At 40.2% G+C, this 23,574-nt stretch overlaps 2 protein-coding genes across 3 annotated transcripts in view; one reads left to right on the top strand and one right to left on the bottom strand.

The window, feature by feature from the left end:
* Positions 1-7,217, top strand: part of LOC133517949 (mRNA (2'-O-methyladenosine-N(6)-)-methyltransferase-like) — a 31,219-nt gene extending 24,002 nt beyond the window's left edge. The window contains exons 6-7 of the mRNA XM_061851438.1: positions 1,905-1,963; positions 2,403-7,217. Coding sequence (XP_061707422.1) covers positions 1,905-1,963; positions 2,403-2,655 — 312 coding nt within the window. The 3' untranslated portion in view covers positions 2,656-7,217. The remainder of the gene's footprint in view (positions 1-1,904; positions 1,964-2,402) is intronic.
* Positions 7,218-15,885: 8,668 nt separating this feature from the next.
* LOC133517948 (repressor of RNA polymerase III transcription MAF1 homolog) overlaps positions 15,886-23,574 on the bottom strand; it is a 25,530-nt gene continuing 17,841 nt past the window's right edge. For both annotated transcript variants that reach the window (XM_061851437.1, XM_061851436.1), the window contains 3 exons: positions 22,906-23,026; positions 22,422-22,699; positions 15,886-19,402 (listed from right to left, as the gene is read on the bottom strand). In XM_061851437.1, coding sequence (XP_061707421.1) covers positions 19,339-19,402; positions 22,422-22,699; positions 22,906-23,026 — 463 coding nt within the window. In that variant the 3' untranslated portion in view covers positions 15,886-19,338. The remainder of the gene's footprint in view (positions 19,403-22,421; positions 22,700-22,905; positions 23,027-23,574) is intronic.

Below are 23,574 nucleotides of genomic sequence, written 5' to 3'. Positions count from 1 at the left end.
TAGCGTCCGTGGGACTTAAGGGGGTGGTAAGATTAAATTTATGTTATGTATTTGAATTTGGCAACAGTACGCTTATTTTATATAAAGATTAAAATATTTCTTGCCTTGAAATAATTGTTGTTTCTTGGTTTAGTACAATGGTTTAAACTTTAACTGAGTCTGTGCGGAGACTGTGCGGTGGATTTTTAATTTTGAAAATTAATCAATAAATATATTTTATGGAAATAAATCGTAAGTTAATCATTTTATATGAAAACTTTGATAATTGTGCGTCACTGACATTATTGACAGCATTGAAATTGCAGACTTTTGTCTATCTTCTAACCGGCCAGACCCAAGTGCAAGGCCTTTTGACTAAGATTTTTTTTGTATATTATAATAATTTATTATGGAGGGCCTCTACTCTCCATAGATTTTATGAACATAGTCAAAGACAAACTGAAATAGGTAATAATTTATATAAGATAATTATAATTTACATATGGTAGTGTGACATAAATCAAAATATTTGATAAAAATAATTTTATTTGTTCCTAAAGTTGTACCTATAAACAAAGCCAGATGGGAGCAATGTTGCTGTAGCAAAATATTTTTAAGTTAATTACTGGCAAAGTATTTCCCCAGCATCAGACCACACATGCGCAATTATAAAGGGTCATGTCTTTCTAAGGAAGTCGACAGGCCTTGGATTTAATGCACGTATGTTGATTTTTCGAGGATAATTCTCTGTCATGTGATCCGATTTCAAAAATTGTTCTTTTGTTTGAAAGGTAGGTGGCAGGTGTCTTTAATGTAATCTCATAGAAATTTCAAGTCTAATAAACACAAAGTTAGTTAAATTTCAAACTGAATTCGGAAATGTTTTTGGATAATTAAAAAAAAAGTTGTCACAATAGAGATCTCATTATATTTTTTTTGTAGATTTTATAGTAATGTTAGTATCATGTAAAAAATTGTTTTGGAATGTTCAATTTGGGCTCTTTTAAATGATACCCCACTTGACCTAGTCACTAGACTTTGCAATATTGGGCATTTTCCATAGTTATTAAAAATTAAATATAAAAATAATACTTTCAATGTGTCTGGGTTAGCGTTGTTCATAACTATTCCAAATTTCAAATAGATAGCTTAAGTGCTTAAGCGGGGGATGTGGGTTTGCCAGCGTTTCTTGCGTCGGCGCACGGAGTGGCTGGTCTTGTCTCTAGAATTTTAAATTACCATGGAGACGGGGTCACCATTCCGTTTGTTGACGATGCACTGGCGCGGTGGAGGACCCACTTCCCATCGGCGACATTGCCCGAAGCTCCGCCGGTCCAGCGGGCATGGGACAACGTGGGGGCCAAGAAAATGCTAGCGCGGCTCATTGGTGCGGTCACAGGGGTGTACTTAGCTAGACTCCGGTCGGTGTCGAGGGCAGATGTGTGGCTGCTGGCTCTGCCTGCTCCTCACTTTGGAACTCTCCTAGACAGCGACTCAATGCGTGTGGCAGTGGCGCTCCGCTCCCGTACCCTGCACTCCTTTTTCACTCGGGGGAATCCCCGGCAGTCAAGACAACACGCGTCGTGATACGCCCGCGTCCGCACCCCTTCTTCACTCGGGGTAAACCCCGGCAGTCAAGACAACACGCGCCGTGAACGCGCGTTTGTATCGTGTAGTGCCCGCGACCGCACCCCTTCTTCACTCGGGGGAAACCCCGGCAGTCAAGACAACACGCGCCGTGAACGCGCGTTTGTATCGCGACAAACGCAAACATTACTGTTTCGACTTGTTTAGTTTCGAGAAAGTTGGGACAATTTATAATTTATCAGTTTATAATAAAATAATAGCGGAATTTAGTGTGAGATCGTGAGTAGTCGTCGTCAAATATGCAGTATAATCAGTGTTATTTTATTATTTTGTGACAGGTGGTGATACCAGCTTTTGAACATGAATATCGACATGGCTTCCAGCACGTAGTTCCAAAGTGAGTAACTTGCATATTATGACCTAATATTCGTACAGTCAGCGTCAAATACTTTGTAGCAACCAAAGTAGCCAAATAGTTCGGTACACCATATATTTAGTATGGTGTACCGAACTATTTGGCCACTTTGACTGCTACGAAGTATTTGACGCTGACCGTACCACACCTGGCAAGGCGCGCGATTCAAAGTTTGATCAGTCGACTGAAGTTATAATAACGTTTATTTTATTTCCGATGTCTGAAGGCCTGGGCATGTTCGTAGTGAGAATCAGAAAATATTGCTCATCATCATCACAAGTAGATATACAATGGTGCAATTGGATGTTTTTTATTTATTTACTTGAATAACGTCGACGGCAAACGAGCATACGGCGCGCCCGATGGTAAGCGGGTATCGTGGTGTACAAGTCGGCGCTCTAAACGGCCGGTCCCCCGGCAGGAACGAGGTGTACTTCCGCTGGGGCGGCGGCACGGTGGTGGTGTGGCTGCAGAACGCGGCCGGCTTCGCGCGCTGGGGGCCCACCGACGAGCGCGTGGAGGCGCTGCTGGACGCCTGGCGGCCGCGCGCCAAGCTGCGCTCCCCGCCGCCCGCCGCGCCGCCCGACGCCGCGCCCGCTGTCGCCGCCACCCCCGCGTCCGCGTCCGCGTCCGCGCCCGCCGCGCCCGACAAGCGCCCCAACGACAAGGTGTAGAGGTTCATGGCGCTCCGAGCGGCCCACGTTCACCGAGCGTCCCAAGTGTCAATGGCGACCTGCATGGACACATTATGAACTAATTCATTTTCTTAGTGGCCGTGCAATTTTGCAGCCGGGTGTACAGATTTGGAATCAGAAATGTAAGCGATGACTGCTGTGATCCCGAATGGTGAAATGCTCCTATGTAAAATAAAATTATACAATCATGTATGTGCGCGATTGGTCGTTTGCGCGACGCGACCGGTCGTCCGAGGAGCCCGTGAAGAAAAGTATCGAAAGCCAAAAGCTAGCCGAAATACGATAGGAAATTGAAAAGGGTCTATTATTGAATCGAATAGAATTTATCCTAATTTACTCGGCTGGATACCGATATACAAATCCACTTAGAAAATTTACTCAAACTATAACGTCTACTAAAAGCCTTAATGCACTGGGGTTAAATTATGCGTGCAACAGTATACTTAACTAATACCGCTCCATCCCGTCCAAAAACTGTTCGAAAACGTTTGTCTTTCCTTTATACATGACTTGTTTTAAATAAATATACTTTTAATAACCCAAACCAAACCCTTTACCTGCATTTATCTTCAACAAGTTAAATTTACTAACATGTGAACAGCTAGTCCTGTCGTCCTACTAGCCTGAAATTATTTTCTTTCTATGCTATCTTTAGGAATATTATTCAACTTCTTTTGATAAATTGACTTAAGATTTAATCGTATTACTGACTGTATGTATGTTACCTCCACAGTGCGCTACAGCTGTAATAATTAATCCTTGCCCATCGTGTTTTTATGTTCGTGTCATGCGTTTTTAGTCAGTTAGTACAGTCAGCGTCAAATACTTTGTAGCAGTCAAAGTGGCCAAATAGTTCGGTACACCATACTTAATATATGGTGTACCGAATTATTTGGCTACTTTGGTTGCTACAAAGTATTTGACGCTGACTGTACATAAAGTACCGAGTCTACTACTAGTAGTAGCATGACACATACGAATATTTCCGAGAAAATTATTATTATTATATAATTATAGGCGAGCAGCTATTTAGCTGATTAGCCTATGTCACACAGTGGCCTGTATTATACAGTTCAAAGTTTGTAAAGTCGTATCACATCATTAAGTAACATCAGTCTAATAGACATGTGTAAGTAATGCGCGTAACATCACAAATGAGATATCACTCAAACGTGTAATATTGCATTACGCATCACTCCGAGAAACCAAGCATTACTTCAAACATCACTCGAGCATACGACTGGCCGAAGCGCGCGTAAACTCGTAAAGCATCAATATAGATTGACGCGCCGGTAGTCGGTACGAAAGGTCCGTTCAAGTACAATCCGCGTAATGTATAATGAGCAATGAGACGTGATGGTGTGATGTTTGTTTGCCATGCTATCATTACTTTGCTATCCCGCCCGCACCCGCACTCACTGCTCGCTCGCTCTCATTCCGCAATGCTTTCGGAACACTTCGGATCGGTCCGCTCGGCCGGTCGTAGCAGTCGCATTTGAGTTATTGCAAATTTCATTAAATTGATACGATAACGGATTTTTGCACCTGCAATCGATTTAAAAACTGTAATGCGTTACCATAGAGCTTACAATGTTTTTAGTATTTTACCTATAATGATGCGGCTAAATGATAATTCGCTTGCGAGTTTGAATTTGACGAACAAAAACGTATTTACTGTTTATTATTGTTGTGAAATGTTTGGTTTGGTTGACTTTCGCGGAAAACTAAATTAAGCACGAGTGAAGTTACTTATTTATCTTTAATTTAATAGTGAGCTAGTGTTTACAGTACATTTTTATTGATATACTTACCCAAATAAAAATACTACCTAGTGACTCTCGATGGCGTTATCTCATTAATTAACAGATATTTTCTTTTATTTTTTTATCTATGATGCATATTTTACGACTATAAAAAGAAAAACATTAACAAAAACGATCTATCACATAGCGGTGACAAAACGCAATGCGTAATAGATCGACGCGCCGATATGATACGCCCTAGAGTCCTAACACTCGCTGCGTAATGTAGTTGGTACTGTGATGACTGTGATGAGTGTGATGTTGCCATCACGCGCGCGCCCGCGCGCTGTATTCGTTCGGGTAAATGTTTCGTTTCGAGTGATAAGTGATGTGATATCTCAGTGTAACATTACGTTTTCGAAAAAGTGATGTGATATAGCATTACTTTTTGAAGCACTGTTTCGCGCATGTCTACAGTCTAACTTATTGTTTAAAAGCCACTTGTCCAATCTGTTTTTAAAAACATTGATCGAGGGAGTAGTTACAACACTATCCGGTAAACGGTTACAAGCCGCCACGACACGGTTGGACAAAGAATGATATGCAGCTTTAGTAGTAGTGGGAGTGCGAACAATTCTTAAGCTTTGACCTCGGGTCTCGCGGCTGATAGTTCTCTTGTTGATTATATCGTGAATGTCGGGGAGGTTGTAACAGTGGGTAACAATCTTAAAACACTCGATAAGGTCTCCTCTCGCTCTCCTGGCTTTGAGTGTGGGCAGCTTCAGTACCTTTAGCCTTTCTTCATAAGGTAGGCGTTTGAGCTTAAATGGAAAATATCCAGTGCGAAGTCCACTCCGTTAACCTATCCAAATCGGATTGCAGCTGACCAGAAGAAACATGAAGGTTAGCGAAGAACTTTCCATCATCTGCAAAGAAGCACGATTCTGACTCTATTAGTGCTATTAAGTCAGTCACAAATATTCCAAACAGAGTCGGAGATAAGACAGATCCCTGAGGTACTCCACTCAGCACATTTAGTGGTGAGACGGGCCGTCACCGACTCGCACACTGAAGGTTGTCTGACAGGTACCCTTCTATCCATTTTAGTAGCTTTCCACGGATTCCAAAATACTATGGGAAAAGATTATTCACTACAACCTGTATCTTTTGTTAATCAAGGGCCTTCAGTGTAGTTTAGATAAAGATTTGTGCAATAGGGAAGAGATATGTTTATACCTAATTTCGGCTAGTTTTTTGAGCGACACAAACTGTCAATGGACGTCGTTTCTCAGACATTTGAAGGGGTCGGGGAAGAGCTAAGGCACAATGTAGGAGTTTCTCGAGTAGTGAATGCAATCCCGAATTCGAGATCCCGGAATTTTAGGGATCCCGAGTAGATTAAAAAAAAGTAAAATTCGATTGAATTAAAACGATAATAACGGCATGTTTGTGATGGTGACGATAATTAAAATAACATATTAATAGACAGAAAACAAAAACCTTTATTCTTTAATATTATTATATAACTAAATCATCATCAGTTTTTCTTGGAAATTAACAAAGGTAATCAAAACAATAAGTATAACTGTAATAAGAATCAAAGCAATAAGGAATTAGAGAGTATTACAGGTGGTTTTGAAAGTGACTTCTTAAAAAACAAAGGGTATTAAGAGTGTTATCTGCTAAACGGCATCTTACATCCGTTGCAATCTGCCAGCTGCTGAGAACTGGACGTGTGTAGCGTCCCGTCAATCCCGAACGGGATCTCGTCATATTATACGTCGGGATTGATCCCGAAAAATTACACGGGATCTCGCGAGATCGGGATCCCGCGGGATCGGGATTGCGTTCCCTATTCTCGAGTCAATAATGTATTGTACCTTTATCAAAGTCCCTTTTTCACACTGCCGCGCTAAACATATCTGTACAGCAGAATAGTTATTTACAATACAAGTGCAGAAAATAGGAAATTCGCAACAAGTGTTGATAAATTACGACACGAGTCGAAAATCGACACGACTTGCGAATTACCTATTCGCACGTGTGTTTCTAGTTCCTCCTTCACGCGGCAGCGTTATTAATGCAATTTAATACATTTAACTGAAATCAAAGAGTCATTCTACCCAGCCAATTATCTCAAAAACAAATGATTTTTTAAAATTAATATTTTAAGTATGGTATATGTTTGCAAATTGAATAATTTTGATTTGAGATACCGCTATGAGGGCAGTATTGATCTTAGAAGATAGGTAAAGTCTAAGAAAAATTGTAAAGTAGATGGTGCTGTACGGTCCACTAACATTTTGCATAAATTATGCGGTAAACTCTTTCAATTACTTACCACATAATATGCCCCCGTAACATAGTTTCACAGCGGGGATACTTTAACTATCAATATATATTAACTGTTTGATTTGATTAATATATAAATAATGTTGAGCATCTTTCTCTGACCCCTTCATATGCGTAGTATATTTGTGTAGGGTTGTAAAAAATGTGTTCTCTCGGATTAGGAAAGATGCTATATAGGTTTATAAGTGTATGTGGGTGATAGGTGGCGACGAAATGCTAATTTCGCTTATTATCTTTGATATTGTACACACAAAATCTGAATGCGGCACTTTGTAGAGATTACCTACAAAATCGAGTGTATGTATGTTTTGTACATAATGATAAATTTGTATCATGTATATACATATTATTTAGTTGTAAAGATAATTTCGATTATCATTTTTTTAGTTATTTTAAGAGCCACATCTCTGTTGTATAGTTCGATAAATATATTGTTTTGATTGTTCATCATTATATTTTTGAAAAAAAAAGTCATTTTATTTATAAAGTCCCCCTAAAACTTAAGTGAAAAAGCGGCCAAGTGCGAGTCGGACTCGCCCATAAAGGGTTCTGTACCATTTATGACGTATTAAAAAAACTACTTACTAGTTCTGGTTCAAACCAATTTTCGCTGGAAGTTTGCATGGTAATGTATATCATATATTTTATTTAGATTTTTCATTCCGTTATTTTAGAAGTTACAGGGGGGGGGGGGGGGGGGACACACTTTTTTTCACTTTGGAAGCGTCTCTCGCGCAAACTATTCAGTTTAGAAAAAAGCGGCCAAGTGCGAGTCGGACTCGCGCATGAAGGGTTCCGTACAATTTAAGATGTATTAAAAAAAAATCTTCTTATTAGATCTTGTTCAACATTTTCCCACTTTGGACACACATTTTACCACTTTGGAAGTGTCTCTCGCGCAAACTATTCAGTTTAGAAAAAAATGATATTAGGAACCTAAATATCATTTTTGAAGACCTATTCATAGATACCCCACACGTATATGTTTAATGAAAAAATTTTTTTTTAAATTTTATGACGTATTAAAAAAAAACTACTTACTAGATCTCGTTCAAACCAATTTTCGGTGGAAGTTTGCATGGTAATGTATATTATATATTTTTTTTAGATTTTTCATTCTGTTATTTTAGAAGTTACAGGGGGGACACACTTTTTTTCACTTTGGAAGGTTCTCTCGCGCAAACTATTCAGTTTAGAAAAAAATGATATTAGTAACCTTAATATCATTTTTGAAGACCTATCCATAGATACCCCACACGTATGGGTATGATGAAAAAAAAATTTTTTTTTTAATTTCATGACGTATTAAAAAAAAACTACTTACTAGATCTCGTTCAAACCAATTTTCGGTGGAAGTTTACATGGCAATGTATATCATATATTTTTTTTAGATTTTTCATTCTGTTATTTTAGAAGTTACGGGGGGGGGGGACACACATTTTACCACTTTGGAAGTGTCTCTCGCGCAAACTATTCATTTTAGAAAAAAATGATATTAGAAACCTCAATATCATTTTTGAAGACCTATCCATAGATACCCCACACGTATGGGTTTGATGAAAAAAGATTTTTTGAGTTTCAGTTCTAAGTATGGGGAACCCCCAAAATTTATTGTTTTTTTTCTATTTTTGTGTGAAAATCTTAATGCGGTTCGTAGAATACATCCACTTACTAAGTTTGAACAGTACAGCTCTTATAGTTTCGGAAAAAAGTGACTGTGACAGAATCGGACAGACAGACGGACATGACGAATCTATAAGGGTTCCGTTTTTTGCCATTTGGCTACGGAACCCTAAAAATGACATCAGAAACCTAAATATCATTTTTGAAGACCTATCCTTACCCTTAGATACCCCACACGTATGGGTTTGATGAAAAAAAATTTTTTTTTTTAATTTTTATGACGTATTAAAAAAAAACTACTTACTAGATCTCGTTCGAACCAATTTTCGGTGGAAGTTTGCATGGCAATGTATATCATATATTTTTTTTAGATTTTTCATTCTGTTATTTTAGAAGTTACGGGGGGGGGGGGGGGGGACACACTTTTTACCACTTTGGAAGTGTCTCTCGCTAAACTATTCAGTTTAGAAAAAAATGATATTAGAAACCTCAATATCATTTTTAAAGACCTATCCATAGCAAAAATGGCAATAACCATGGCAAAAAACGGAACCCTTATAGATTCGTCATGTCCGTCTGTCTGTCCGATTCTGTCACAGCCACTTTTTTCCGAAACTATAAAAGCTATACTGTTCAAACTTGGTAAGTAGATGTATTCTATGAACCGCATTATGATGTTTACACAAAAATAGAAAAAAAACAATAAATTTTGGGGGTTCCCCATACTTAGAACTGAAACTCAAAAAATCTTTTTTCATCAAACCCATACGTGAGGGGTATCTATGGATAGGTCTTTAAAAATGATATTGAGGTTTCTAATATAATTTTTTTCTAAAGTGAATAGTTTGCGCGAGAGACACTTCCAAAGTGGTAAAGTCCCCCCCCCCCCCCCCCCCCGTAACTTCTAAAATAACAGAATGAAAAATCTAAAAAAAATATATGATATACATTGCCATGCAAACTTCCACCGAAAATTGGTTCGAACGAGATCTAGTAAGTAGCTTTTTTGTAATACGCCATAAAAATTAAAAAAAAATTTTTTTTTCATTTTTTTTCATTTCATTAGACAGTATTTGTACAAACTAGGTACATGATACAGTCTAGAAAGGAAAAACAGAACAAATGTAAGAAAGAAGACTAACATTAGACAGAAGATTCTCGCTTAATCGTCTCACAGAACTTCATACAGGGCCGGATTTAGGGGAGGGGGATTTGCCATGGGACATAGTGCGTGTTTTAGGTGACGACGTCGTGGTCGGAAATTAAATTGGGCCTTAGCCAGAGATGGACGAACAGGCGTACGAGCTGTGCAACCAGTTCAGGGCAGTCAGAGTTCCCCCGTAACAGCGCGGCTGACATGGGCGATGACTCGCGAGTGCGACGCGGCGCGACGCCCAACGGCATTCGGAGCGGAGATCGCCCACTTAGGACACTTCCATAGGTATCAAAGGATTGAATTCACCCGCGCCGCGCCGCTTCGCGTTCGCGAGTTATTCGCTTAGGTAAGACATTACATACAGTAGTCAATAGCCCGTAGTTACGCCTCACCTCTAAGGAATTAATTCCTTAAACCCTAAAACGCCAAGCAAGAACTTTGATGGGTACAAATATGGGTAATACCCGTTAACCTTTTTGTATTAGAATCGCAGAAAGGCTTTCTGGATTTTTTCCAGAAGCAAGAGTTACTTGACCTCATACGGGTTCCAAACCACCGATGCGGCTTCAACGCAGACGCGGGGACAAACGCAGTGTACACTAATTCAATAGCCCTGACGTCATTGAAATCTCGCGAAGATACGACTTTTACACAGTAACCGAACGCCGGCGCCGACCGCAGGTGCGCCGAAACAACGTGACGGCTATAACAGTTTTGATACTTTCGCAACTTATGCATAATATTTAGTTTGGTTAAAATAAAACTTTCGATAAATTTTGTATATAATCGTTATTATATATTCTTTATGAATTCATGTAGTACATATAAAGTCTATTGCACTAAATATATAATATACGGTGTTGAAACAAATATTGGGCTCTGGCGGGAAAGTGCCTTAAAAGTCTTAAAACCTTAAGTTAGCTCATTTTACTTAAAGGAAACATTATTTTATTTTCTAAAAGAAATAAAAATGCATTCACAGTTTTTTTTTAATTCGCTGGTATTGCCTGGGAATCGAACAGCCTAAAAATAAAACTTTTGCTATTTTATTCCACTAGTCGATACAGTTCGTTAATGTAAAAAAAAATCCAAGAAGCATTAGGTCTTACATTCATCTGTCATACAAAATATCCATAAAAACGAACATTTGGTCTCGATTTCAAGACTATGGAAGCGGATTTAAAATAAAAACCGGTAAGGCGCGAGTTCGTTTTATTCGCGCACCGAGGGTTCCGTACAAACTTTGACGTGTAAGTATAAAAGTGAAAAACTTTTGATCAGAAGTACCTATACTAAGTATAATTGTATCGACCATCCATCGGCAAATCGTCTAACTAATTTACGCGTAATGCACGTATGTTGGTTTTTCGACGATAATTCTCTATCATGTAAACCGATTAAAAAAATAGTTATTTAATTTGAAAAAAGGTGCCTTTAATGTAATCTCATAGAAATTTCAAGTGTAATAAACACACGTAAAGTTGGTTAAATTGCATACTAAATTCGGAAATGTTTTTTGTTTAAGGTTTTAAGGACGACACGATAGCTAGGGTCTCCTTTTTAGCTTGGGCAAAACGGCTTTCATGATGAATACCTACTAGTAATTTCTGCACAAAAACATAACTGTGAAATGAGAACCAAGTTCAATATTAAGAATATGTATTGCTGTTGGTCCGCCGACAAAAAAGTTGTAATCTGTATGGGTTCCAAGTTCTGTGATGTGTAGAAAATCTTGAAATTATAAAGGATTCGACTTGGCTTAATTTGAATTCCACGTTTATAATACCTATTACTACAGTTGTAATGTGATTTGTAGACATAAAGCTGATCATTTTTGGATTGGCACCGACTTCAACCATATCAGTTGGTAACGCATTTTATCCTTTTTGAAGTCGGTTTACTTTTTTTGTAATAAGTTTTTATTTTACAGAAGTGCTGGTGGCCTAGCGGTAAGAGCGTGCGATTTGCAATCCAGAGGTCGCGGGTTCAATATCAATATCATTTGATATTTACCAGTCGCTTTTCGGTGAAGAAAAACATCCTGAGGAAACCGGACTAATCCCAACAAGGCCTAGTTTTACCCTCTGGGTTGGAAAGTCAGATGGCACTGATGGCAGTCGCTTTCGTAAAAACTAGTTAGTACCTACGCCAAATCTTGGGATTAGCTGTCAAGCGGACCCCAGGCTCCCATGAGCCGTAGCAATATGCCGGGACAATGCTAGGAAGAAGAAGAAGTTTTTATTTTACCAATTTTAATTTTAAGGCATTGTTAAGTGCTCATGAGTGACGCGTGACGCATGAATGAACTCACAATCATCTTTTACACTAAGTTCGTTCAATTTAATAAATAATCTGGATTTTCCTCGAGTCCCTCTGGGAAATCATTCCTGCCACTACTCTAAATCTATCATCCGCCCAGCCACTGACCCAAACCCTCAACCCTCCGATCACCCGACCTCACAGCACATCAACCCCTGCCACTCACCGCCCCTCAACCCACTAACTTCTGAAAACCGTGACTCAAGCCCCTGTGTACCTCACAAACATCTCACACCTACCACTCACCTCTTATTTCCAATACTACCTACATTAACCCTTTTCCAGGCCGCACCAATCTACAAGGTTTTCCCAAAAAATCCTAATATATTCCAATTAATCCAGCTTTGATGATTCAGTTGAAGACAAGTAACATTTCCTGAAAGTGTAATCTAATTTGAACCTTAAATCGGAATGCTAAAGTTGGAATTCTAAAGGCGCGTATGTGGTCGATAAATCGTACTATGCCTGGAAAAGGGTGAAAAACCGTAATAGACCCAATTATAAGAGGGAAGTTCCATATATCGCTCGTGCCCTTCATAATCAGTAAGCAGTACCACGAGTTTGACATTGATATATTCGCTAGCGTAAATTACTTTCCATGCATCTCGCTCATACTGGCATCCTATTAGTGCGAGCGAGATGTATAGAAAGTAAGTTACGAACACGTCAGCTAATATGTAGAGTCAAACTCGTGGTAAGGCTACAGTTGCACTAAATTAAATTGGTAGTTTTCGAGAGGAAATGCATGAGTTGCATAAGAATACCACCATGTAATAATCACCATACATGTGCCTTTAAAAATTGAGGAGTCCCCTCTATTCCTCGTGGATTCCATCATCAGATCAGAACCAAAAATTTTATGGTACTCCTTTCAAAGGGAACAATATAAATAACTCAAATCGGACCACGGGTGTCGGAATAATCGGTGAACATATTACAATAAAAAAAATCATCATCATTATCATCAAACAATCATCATCTTCAGATCCACTTCATCAAATTGATGGTATTGAGAGAAAATTCTCGATTTAATCGTGAATAGTGATGTTGAAATCACTATACATCACGATTCACGATCAGGTTGATGTGTACTCTTGACCACCTCCCGGTCTCATCATCAGACTCTGAGTACAGTCAGCATCAAAAGTAGCGGATCAAATAACGTTTCATAAGTATCTCATTCTGTAACAGCTTAACAAAAAGTGATGTCTTTAACATAGAACAACTAAGACTGTAAAAGATATACTTTTGAGCACGAATTTTAGAAATTTATCTATTTGGAAAGTTATCCGAAATATCAGATACTTTTGGCGCGTTGTTTCATACGCTACTTTTGATGCTGACTGTACCATCTTGTGATAAAGATCTTGTTGAGACGAATTGAACGAGCCCAAACATGAAGTAGATTCACGATCTGGTTGATGAGTATTCTTGACCACCTTCCGGCTTCATCATCAGACCCTGAGTACAATCTTGTGTCAAAGATCTTGTAGAAACGAATCAAACGAGCCCAAACAATAAGTGGATTCACGATCGGGTGATGAGTACTCTTGACCACGTTCCGGCTTCATGATCAGACCCTGAGTACCATCTTGTGTCAAAGATCTTGTTGAAACGAATCAAACGAGCCCAAACACTAAGTGGATTCACGATCAGGTTGATGAGTACTCTTGACCACCTTCCGGCTTCATCGTCAGACCCTGAGTATCATCTTGTGTCAAAGATCTTGTTGAGTTGAGACGAATCCAACAAGCCCAAACACAAAGTAGATTCAGGATCTGGTTGATGAGTACCCTTGACCACCTTCCGGCTTCATCATCAGACCCTGAGTACCACCTCGTGTCAAAGGTCTTGTTGAGACGATTCAAACAAGCCTTAATACTAAGTGTTTTTGTAAGACGGTTCATGAGTATCATCTACCACCTTCCAGCTTCATGATCAGACCCTGGGTAATACCTCGTGTCACAAGTATTGTTGAGACAAATCATGTATATCATCATATCTACCCTGTTAATTTTAGGAGTATAATACTTATAATTTAGATTAGAGAATCAAATACAAGCAGCACAAGGATCAAATCGCAGATGGTCGCAGTTTACACGCACACAGTAGAGTGATACCACTCTGTATATACACGTCGTGCGAGGCACACAATGATAAATAACTTCGTAACAAGTTGATGCGTCGGCGCGCAGCCGAGCGACATAGGTCTTAACCTCTACAAGCGCTCCCGCGATACTAAGGACGCGAGCGTGCGGCACCGGTAATTATACGAGAAGAGGCGTTTAAAAAAAATCATCAACCGATCCTTGCTTCTTTCGCACCAAAGTAGCTTTGGTGTGAGTGGCCTTTCCATCCTTTCTGGATTTTTGGCGGTTTCTGGTCGCCGCCCGTGACGACGGGCGGGTCTTTCTTGTGCCCGTTACAAAGGGCGAGGGCTTCTGGGCCATGGTCGGCCGGAGGCCGATCATGGCTTTGTTGTTGTTGTTGTCTCTCCTTCTCTTCTAAAATGGCTGACGGGGCCAGTCCGGGCTGCCCAGGAGCGCGATCAGTGCGTCGACCTCTTGTTCAGCGGGGGACGGCGTGGTTCTGGCGGCTGGAGCCGGCGTTGGCGGCGAAGGTGGAGGTGCAGCGGAGGGTAGAGCTGGCGCTGCCTGGATTGAGGTGGCTGAGGGCACTGGCTTCTTTTTCGTCGGAGACCCGGGCTCTCTCGCCTGCCGCGGTCTTGACATCCCCCTTTGGGTGGGGGGGTTTGCCGGCGCCATCAGGGTTGATGGCGTCGACTCTTCCACCGTGGGCTTCTCGATCGCGGCGTTGGTTAGAGGTCCCGGGCGGGACAGGGCCGAGAAGTAAGATTTCCCGGCCTTCCATAATCTGTAGGCCTTCTTGAATGCTGGGCAATTCTTGTGGTTTCCAGGGTGGGTTTATGGTTTGCGCCAGTCGAGCGACTAGGATGCGATCCCGATCCAGTAGCTCGAGAGGGGCAAGTCGGAGCTGAGCTTCCCGCGGGACCGGCGAGAAGGTGCGTCCAGGGGCTGCGTCGGCCGAGTGTCACGGCTTTGGGGAGCCGTCGGCGGGAGCGGTTGTTGCGGCATCCTTGATTTCGGCGATCTCGTCGTCGAAATCGGCGTCTGGCTGCGACGTCGTTGGCGTAGGTGGGTGCGAAAACCCGCTTTCTCTCTCGGGATAACTCAAAAACAGCTAAACTGATCATGTCCGCTATAGTTTTCATTTAATGTCTTTCTTAAGCTCTACTTCCAAGATTTTTTCCATATTTTTTGGACCTACGGTTCAAAAGTTTGAGGGGACACATTTTTTTTTGCTTTCTGACCGATTATCTCCGAATATATTCACGTTATCAAAAAATGTTTGTTGAAGACCCCTATTAGTTTTTAAAGACCTTTCCAACGATACCCCACACTGTAGGGTTGAAGCAAAAAAAAATAATTCACCCCCACTTCACGAGTAGGGGAGGTACCCTAAAAAAAATTTAATTTTTAGATTTTATTGTATGTACGACTTTGTCGGATTTATTGATTTATATATCCATGCCAAATTTCAGCTTTCTAGGACTAACGACCACGGAGCAAAGCCTCGGACAGACAGACAGACATGGCGAAACTATAAGGGTTCCTAGTTGACTACGGAACCCTAAAAATGTAGTTAACTAATGTTGAAGTACAGGATATGTGTAATACAAAATTACCAGTTTTAGCAGTCCAAACTTTACGGAATTTACAAATAAGAGCTTTAAAATCAGTCCTTTACGCAAGACGTGCTAAAAAAACTAGTACTTGTTATTTCTAATAGTTAACAAAAGGTGTACAATTTCATGCACTAAATCTATCAATTTGACATTTTTGCGACTAAAATCGATACCGGCCTCTTAAAGTATCAAGTACAGTTGAAAACTTTTTTGGTTTGATCTTTGGTGGAGGCTTTGATTTGAATATTTTACTTTTCAATGAGATGGATGATGGGTTAATTCGCAACAGTTAGGAATAAATTATAAACAACTTCGGGAAAAAATGTATAATTCATCAAATGTGTAATTATGTCGCTAACAATATTGAAAGTGACGCCCTAAAATATAGGCGGATTTCTAAGTGACTTAAAATATGGTTTACGCTTTCCACATTACTCTAATACTTCAAGTTCATAAGCCAAGTCTCGTCACAAACAAAATACAAATGTGTGTACGTTCTTGGCAAATTATGAGGCAAAAACCCTAATAAATATGCTTCTGTCTTAACGAGCTTATACTTGGCCGCAATCTACTGATTCAAGCCGTCAAACTAAGGTTGTAAAGTAAAAATAAGGACACATTTATTGTACAAGATGTAGAAATTAGATTGATTCTAATTCAAGCACCATGCACATCCCAAAGCCAAAATAAGTTTTTAACACCAAAATGTACAGTCAAGTATAAAATCTCAAAAAGACACCATTCTTGGTTGTCGCTAATTATTTTAAGATTTATAACTCGATTATACTGTAACGACAGTAAGTACTACTTCCAAGTAGTAGTTATATATATTCGTTCCAAACTTTGACATTAAATATACATTTTGATACGAAAAATTGAGATCTGAACTCAGCTTATTTAATTTACATTTTACATGTCACACCTAAATCTACACCCTATACCAGATATATCTGTAACTATAAATAAATTTAATTACTCCTAAAATTCATATGTTTCAGCAGGTAAAACTGAATAGAGACCGACTAACATAGAAACCAAAATTAACATTTAAAACTTTCGCGTTTTGAAACCATTTTAAAACAGAGATCCGTTTTAAAATATGAAACAAAATTAAGTATTGTAATTGCAAGAGAAGAAATGCCACTTAATTAAATGCGGCAAGTACGGCATCAACCGAAACCAATGCTTAGGCCCGATTTCCTCCTACGCTGACATCGGTCACGTATGACAAAGAAAGCCTTCATTTTCTCCAACTTTGACATCGGTCGAGCGTACAAATTAACACATGATGCTCACGACGGCATGTGTGTATAGCCAACCCGTCAGCTTTGCACTGAGCGCGCGATCTGTGGTGTATAGCGCGCCAGCGCACCGACGCACGCGGCGCTGACGACCGAGAACGACGTCACCGTTGCTGTGCGGTGGGTGGCCCATACAAAAATTGTGTAAATCGTACGCTTGACCGATGTCAGCGAAGGAGGAAATTAAGCCTTTGAGGAATAGCAACGGCCGGGAAGTCAGGAATTGCTTGAAGGGTATGAAAATCAAGGTAGAGCGGTGCAAGATCCTGGAAGAAAATTACCTAATATACTAGTCAAGCAATACCTCTTCCTTTCCAGGTTTGTAATGCTTTTCTCGAAAAAATACATGGAAATTATAACTCGTGTCAAAACTATAAAATCCATTGCAGAAATTGCACATTCATTAAATTTTAAAATTAATGTTTTGAGAGTTGTAAGCCTACGGTAGGTATTTCCGTGCATGATTGAGAAAAGATAATAGAAAAATCTTCTTCTTCCTCGCGTTGTCCCGGCATTTGCCACGGCTCATGGGAGCCTGGGGTCCGCTTGACAACTAATCCCAAGATTTGGCGTAGGCAGTAGTTTTTACGAAAGCGACTGCCATCTAACCTTCCAACCCAGAGGGTAAACTAGGCCTTGTTAGGATTAATCCGGTTTACTCACGATGTTTTCCTTCACCGAAAAGCGACTGGTAAATATCAAATGATATTTCGTACATAAGTTCCGAAAAACTCATTGGTACGAGCCGGGGTTTGAACCCGCGACTTCCGGTTTGCAAGTCGCACGCTCTTACCGCTAGGCCACCAAATAGAAAAATAGGTACATATTCAAATTATTACGACAACACATTTAGTTGAAATTTATCTGCGCCACTCGCTGACTGAATAAGCCTGCAGGATGCAGTTTTAAGTTACCGAGTTAAAAAAACAATGTGTTTCATCTGAATCTAACGTATATACTTATCCAAGCCACGAGAGCCCTCAACCTATTTATGTAATTACAAAACTCAACTGTGAGTTTTTGCTTGTATGTCCTATAGAACAGGGTTTCATAAACTCTACCCCCCGAACCAACTTATACCAGTACCTCTAGTGTAACTTTGATCGACATCATAACGTGACGAACGCGTTTGCGTTAAGTCTCATTTTGTATAGGATTTTGAGGTTCCAAAACGTCCCGCTTGGCGCGCTCTTTCGAAATCCAATACAAAATGAGACTAAACGCAAACGCGTACGTCACGTTTGGAAATCGAATTTATTTACACTAGGGGTACAGATGCTGCGAAACACAAGACGAAAACTAATTTGTATAAAAAAAAAGTTTGGTTATAGGTACAGTCAGCGTCAAATACTTTATAGCAACCAAAGTAGCCAAATAGTTCGGTACACCATATATTTAGTATGATGTACCGAACTATTTGGCCACTTTGACTGCTACAGAGTATTTGACGCTGACTGTACTTGTCGCGAACCCGTTTACGATCAATGGCAAAGCCCTAGGAATGAGAATGAGTCTCATTCATTCCCTAGGAACCCTACCTTACCCTAAGCCCTGAGAACCCGTGCCCTTGATAAGGGGTCGGCAAACTTTTAAGAAGAAGAGCCAACGGCAGTAGAAATCACCAGTTTTAGGAATCTGAGAGAGCTGCAAATGTTGTTTTGAGTTTTCAGTGGTCTAACGACTCTAATTGTGATTTATTTTGTCACTTGAAGAGCTAACTAAATTGACACTTCATTAATATAGGTCACGTCATAAATTCGAATAAACGACTCGCGGTGGGCCGCTGGGGTCACTAAGTGTTATAAATAACAGCTTATTAGGTGGGGCTCGCGCAGCTCACAGCGTTTAGCGCAGACATAAAAAAGGAGTTACAAAGAAAATTATAATAACTGGCTATTACGCCGATGCGGTTTCCGCACGCCACTTGGATGTGCGGGTGAGACAACGCTATGCACGACTATAGCCATGTCCAACTCGCACTGCGGAAGACCGCCTAAGTGAAACATTTGCAGTTTCATATATGATCATATAAAGTATAATTAAAATAAAAACATTATAAAGCTATATTAAAACTTACAGCACATTTATAAAAAACATTATAATTTTGACTGTTTGATAAAAGAGAAGATTCCGGAAAATAAATCTACGGCTACCTACAACCTTTTCTACAAAACACCATCAATATTTTATTCCACTTCCAAACTAAACCGAAAATATTACAGTATTTCGTTAAATTCTCAAAAAATTTTACAAATATACGAGGTACGTCAACTTGTCTAGTTACAATTAACTTATGCGTAAAATAAGCAATTAGTTTTTAAGTTTAAACGCATCCATTGCAAAAATAATTGCCCATGTGTTCATAAAATTAAGTGTAATGTTAATTTTAAATCTTTAAATTAGGAGTTACATAAGAGGTGCACATCTTACTTATTAACATTGAACAACTTTGAAAACCATTATTTAATTATACTCCTCATCTTCGTCCATAGCAAAATCAACGCCAGAGTCGACCGCGCAAACTGGGCTGTGAAAAAAAATGCGTTTATAAATAAGACTGACACATAAATTTTATCAAAATGGAGTGTGTGATTAGATTGACTCAATTGCTGTAACTTACTAAACGTTCGAACTGTATGACTGTACTACTAACTGGCACCCAAGTAGGGCTGCCATCTCGAATTTCGCCAAACCCGGAACCTTTAATTTTACATGTAGTTTTAATGTGCTTCCTTACATGAAAAGTGTCCGGGTTTTCCCCGGACACTTGACACCCCCCCCGGACGGCCTCCAAACTAGGACAAATCCGGGAAAACCCGGACGGAGTGCAGCCCTACACCCAAGGCATCCATAGAACTCAATTCCTACTGGCTTGCCTAAGTTGAGACATTGTAGCCCCTTATCCTACAGCTTTCAAAGTAAACAGGCGGGCCCACAGAGAGTCAGCGAGCGAGCACGTACGTGCGAGGCAATTTCTTCGCGCACAAAACGGCCAGTGTAGACGTGCCTCGGCCGAGGCAGCGCGCGCGTTTTCCTCGCCTGAGCGCGCTGCCTCGGCCGAGGCACGTCTACACTGACCGGTTTTTGTGCGAGAACATTGCCTCGCACGTATGCTCGCTCTGTGTGGACCCGCATAATGGCGATTAATTTCTGATTATGTAATGGATGTGTCATAGTTTTTCAGGTCGCTTTAATATAGACAGTTTTATGAAAACCGGCCAAGAGCATGTCATGTCACAATAGGCTTTGAACGAGTGCTATTCGTAAGTATCACGAACATAACAAGCAAAAGGAAGTTTAGGGAGTACCTTCACAGCGCTTTGTGCGACATCTTACTCGCGATAATTCAAAAAAGGTTTAACTGATTATGTTTGCTATAGTTTTTATTGAATATCCTTACTAATTTATATTTTCACGATTATTTTCATATTTTTTGGATCCATGGTTCAAAAGTTAAGAGTGGTAAGGTGAGGTAGGGGAACCGCGCCATGCCGCCTAAGTGCGCCTACCTTGAATATATCGAAAACTGCTTATATACTACTAATATTACTAGTATTCTACAACACTTAGAGTGGCATGGCGCACTTCCTCTACCTCACCTTAACTACTGGAAAAAAAACACACTAGTTAGCACCACTGGTAAAAGGTGGGAAAAAAAAAATGCCAGTAGTTACCATTGGCAACAACTTGGTGGTAACTAGTGGGAGTGTCCCACATATTTCTTCTTTCGGAGCAAATATTTCCGAAAAAATTTATTTCTCACCATAAAATGTTCGCCGAGGGCTCCTATTTGTTTTGAAAGACCTATCCAATGGTACCCTATCAAATTTTTTTTAGCTTTTATTTTACCACGTTGTCGGATTTATTGATTTACGAGGGTGGATTGAAAAATTCGCGGCCTGAATATTAAAAACAAAACCGAGGTTTTTTAATTTATTTTTATTTTTCTACATAGCCCCCGTCGAGTTGAATGCACTTGTTCCATCTGGATTCCAGAGCCATTACGCCACTTTTGAAGAAGCTTTCCTCGAGACCTTCAAAATAGGCATCCACCTCGGCTTGGACCTCGGCGTTGCTTGAAAATTTCATACCACCCATATGTTTTTTTTTTAATTGGGGAACAGATGAAAGTCCGATGGTGCTACTTAAATCGGGTGAATAGGGTGGGTGGGGCAATAACCCACATTTGGCAATCTCCGCCATCGATTTTAGTGACGTGTGAACACGTGCATTGTCCTGGTGGAGGATAACTTTGTTTGTCAACATTCCAGGTCTTTTTATCTTCAGAGTCTCGCGTAATCTGCGTAATAACTCGCAATAATAGTCGGAATTTATAGTTTTACCTCTCTGGAGACAGTCAACCATTATTATTCCCTTTGCATCCCAGAAAACAGATGCCATGACTTTATTGGCCGACAAAATTGCTTTGGCTTTTTTGGGAGGCGGAGATCCAGGACGAACCCACTGCTTCGATTGCTGTTTGGTCTCTGGTGTATAGTGGTGGACCCACGTCTCGTCCATAGTTACAAATCTGTCCAAAAAGTCTTGAATATCGGCTTCATACAGGTCTAGACATTCACGTGAATTAGTACGGCGAGCGATTTTTGTTCCACTGAAAGAAGCCTCGGGACCAATCTCGCCGACACCTTGGAAAAACCTAATTCGTTAACTATAATATTTTGAGTTCTTTCATAAGAGATGCCTACGATGTCAGCTATTTCCCGCACCTTTAATCGCCGATCTTTCATTATCATTTCGCATATAATTGCCACATTGTCCGTGTTAGTCACCGTTGTTGGCCTCCCGGGACGAGGGTCATCTGCGATACTATCTCGTCCACGCTTGAATTCAGCTGCCCATTTTTTCACCATCGTATATGATGGACAGGATTGCCCTAATGTACTTTGCATATCATCATAAATTTGCTTCGGTGTCAATCCTTTTTTATGCAGGTATTTAATTACAATACGCTGCTCTAATTTCTCCATTTTCACGATATCTACCGACACGTAACTTTAAATATGCCGTAAAATTGCTTTAAATATAGACGCCAATTGAAATTTTGCGGGAAGACAGTTCAAAATGGCGGCAGGAAAAAGAAAAAAGTTTTTTTTTAATTGGCCAGGCCGAGAATTTTTCAATCAACCCTCGTATATAGGTATCCATACAAATTGAATTTCCATGCGAAATTGCAGCTTTCTAGCACTAACGATCACCGAGCAAAGCCTCGGACAGACAGGAAATGGCGATAATAGTTGACTATACGTTGACGGAACCCTAAAAAACGAAAGGTTAATATTCAACACGGTTAGCTACTTTTGGTGATCAATTTCGCGAGTACCTTTTTATGACAAGGTACCTTGTCGACGAAAATACGCTAGGCCCTCTGATCCAAATACTTTTTAATTATATTTCTGTAGTCGATAAAACTAAAAATGCCGGAACAAGAGTTCATTGAATTTTCCCTAATTCTCACGAATCTTGCCCCCTTTAGGCTAAGAATACTAATCGAGTGAAAAATAATAATTTTAATACAATTCACAAACCTCATAGCTCTGCATGTAAAAAAGACAATCCGTTTGAGCTTCTTGTTGTAGAAGAAGTAGTTGAAGACCCAGAGGCAGCCGGGCTCGCCGAAGGGGTCGCTGGCCAGGTCGGGGCTGTAGCTGTAGATGCGGCACTCGGGCAGCGCCACCTCCTCGTCCACGGCGGCCCACAGCGCCGCGCGCAGCCCGCGCCAGCGCGCGCCGCCCACCGGCGACAGTGCGCCGTCCACCGCCGCCTGCACCCAGCTCAGCGACGGCTCCGCACTGAACTCGCTGCTCTGTTCATAACAAACATTCTTTTATTTTTTCAACTCTAACAGTCCATGTATAAAGAATACATTTTTGCAGGCTAGTATACATTTTAACAAGGAATGTGTTAAACTATTTATGGAAACATCAAGGTTGACGAAACAGCAAGGCAGACCAAAACAGAAAAAAAAACAGGTATGAACCCTAAATAAATATATATCAAATTGCTAGTTACCTTTGCCATTGAAAAATCATAATCTGGAAAGGCAGAATTCAGCGTTGCTATTAAATAGAAGAGTGTCTTGCGTGAGATGGTGTCACACAGCACACCATCCTCATCCCCAGACAAGCTCCGACTGCAACATTACAGAACAACTCAATTAAATTATCTCACATTTATACTCTGCGGTGGCATCATGGTTCCATTTTTATCGCTTGTCAGTATGCCCGTCACTTTCACGCTTACATACTTGTTAGAACGTGACAGGCATGGTGACAAATGATAAAGAGACGACCATCTTAGCCCTACTGTGTAGCACCTACTTTATACAGATGAATGTAAAATGTTTTACTCGTTTTTAGGGTTCCATAGCCAAATGGCAAAAAACGGAACCCTTATAGATTCGTCATGTCCGTCTGTCTGTCCGATTATGTCACAGCCACTTTTTTCCGAAACTATAAGAGCTATCCTGTACAAACTTGGTAAGTAAAAGGAATTCTATGAACCGCATTAAGATTTTTACACAAAAATAGAAAAAAAAAACAATAAATCAGGTCTTCAAAAATGATATTGAGGTTTCTAATATCATTTTTTTCTAAAATGAATAGTTTGCGCGAGAGACACTTCCAAAGTGGTAAAATGTGTGCCCCCCCGTAACTTCTAAAATAACAGAATGAAAAATCT

Source organism: Cydia pomonella, chromosome 5 (assembly GCF_033807575.1).
Source record: "Cydia pomonella isolate Wapato2018A chromosome 5, ilCydPomo1, whole genome shotgun sequence".
NCBI classification, from domain to species: domain Eukaryota; kingdom Metazoa; phylum Arthropoda; class Insecta; order Lepidoptera; family Tortricidae; genus Cydia; species Cydia pomonella.
Note: the sequence above shows the minus strand (reverse complement) of the source record. Positions and strands in the feature narration are given on the sequence as shown.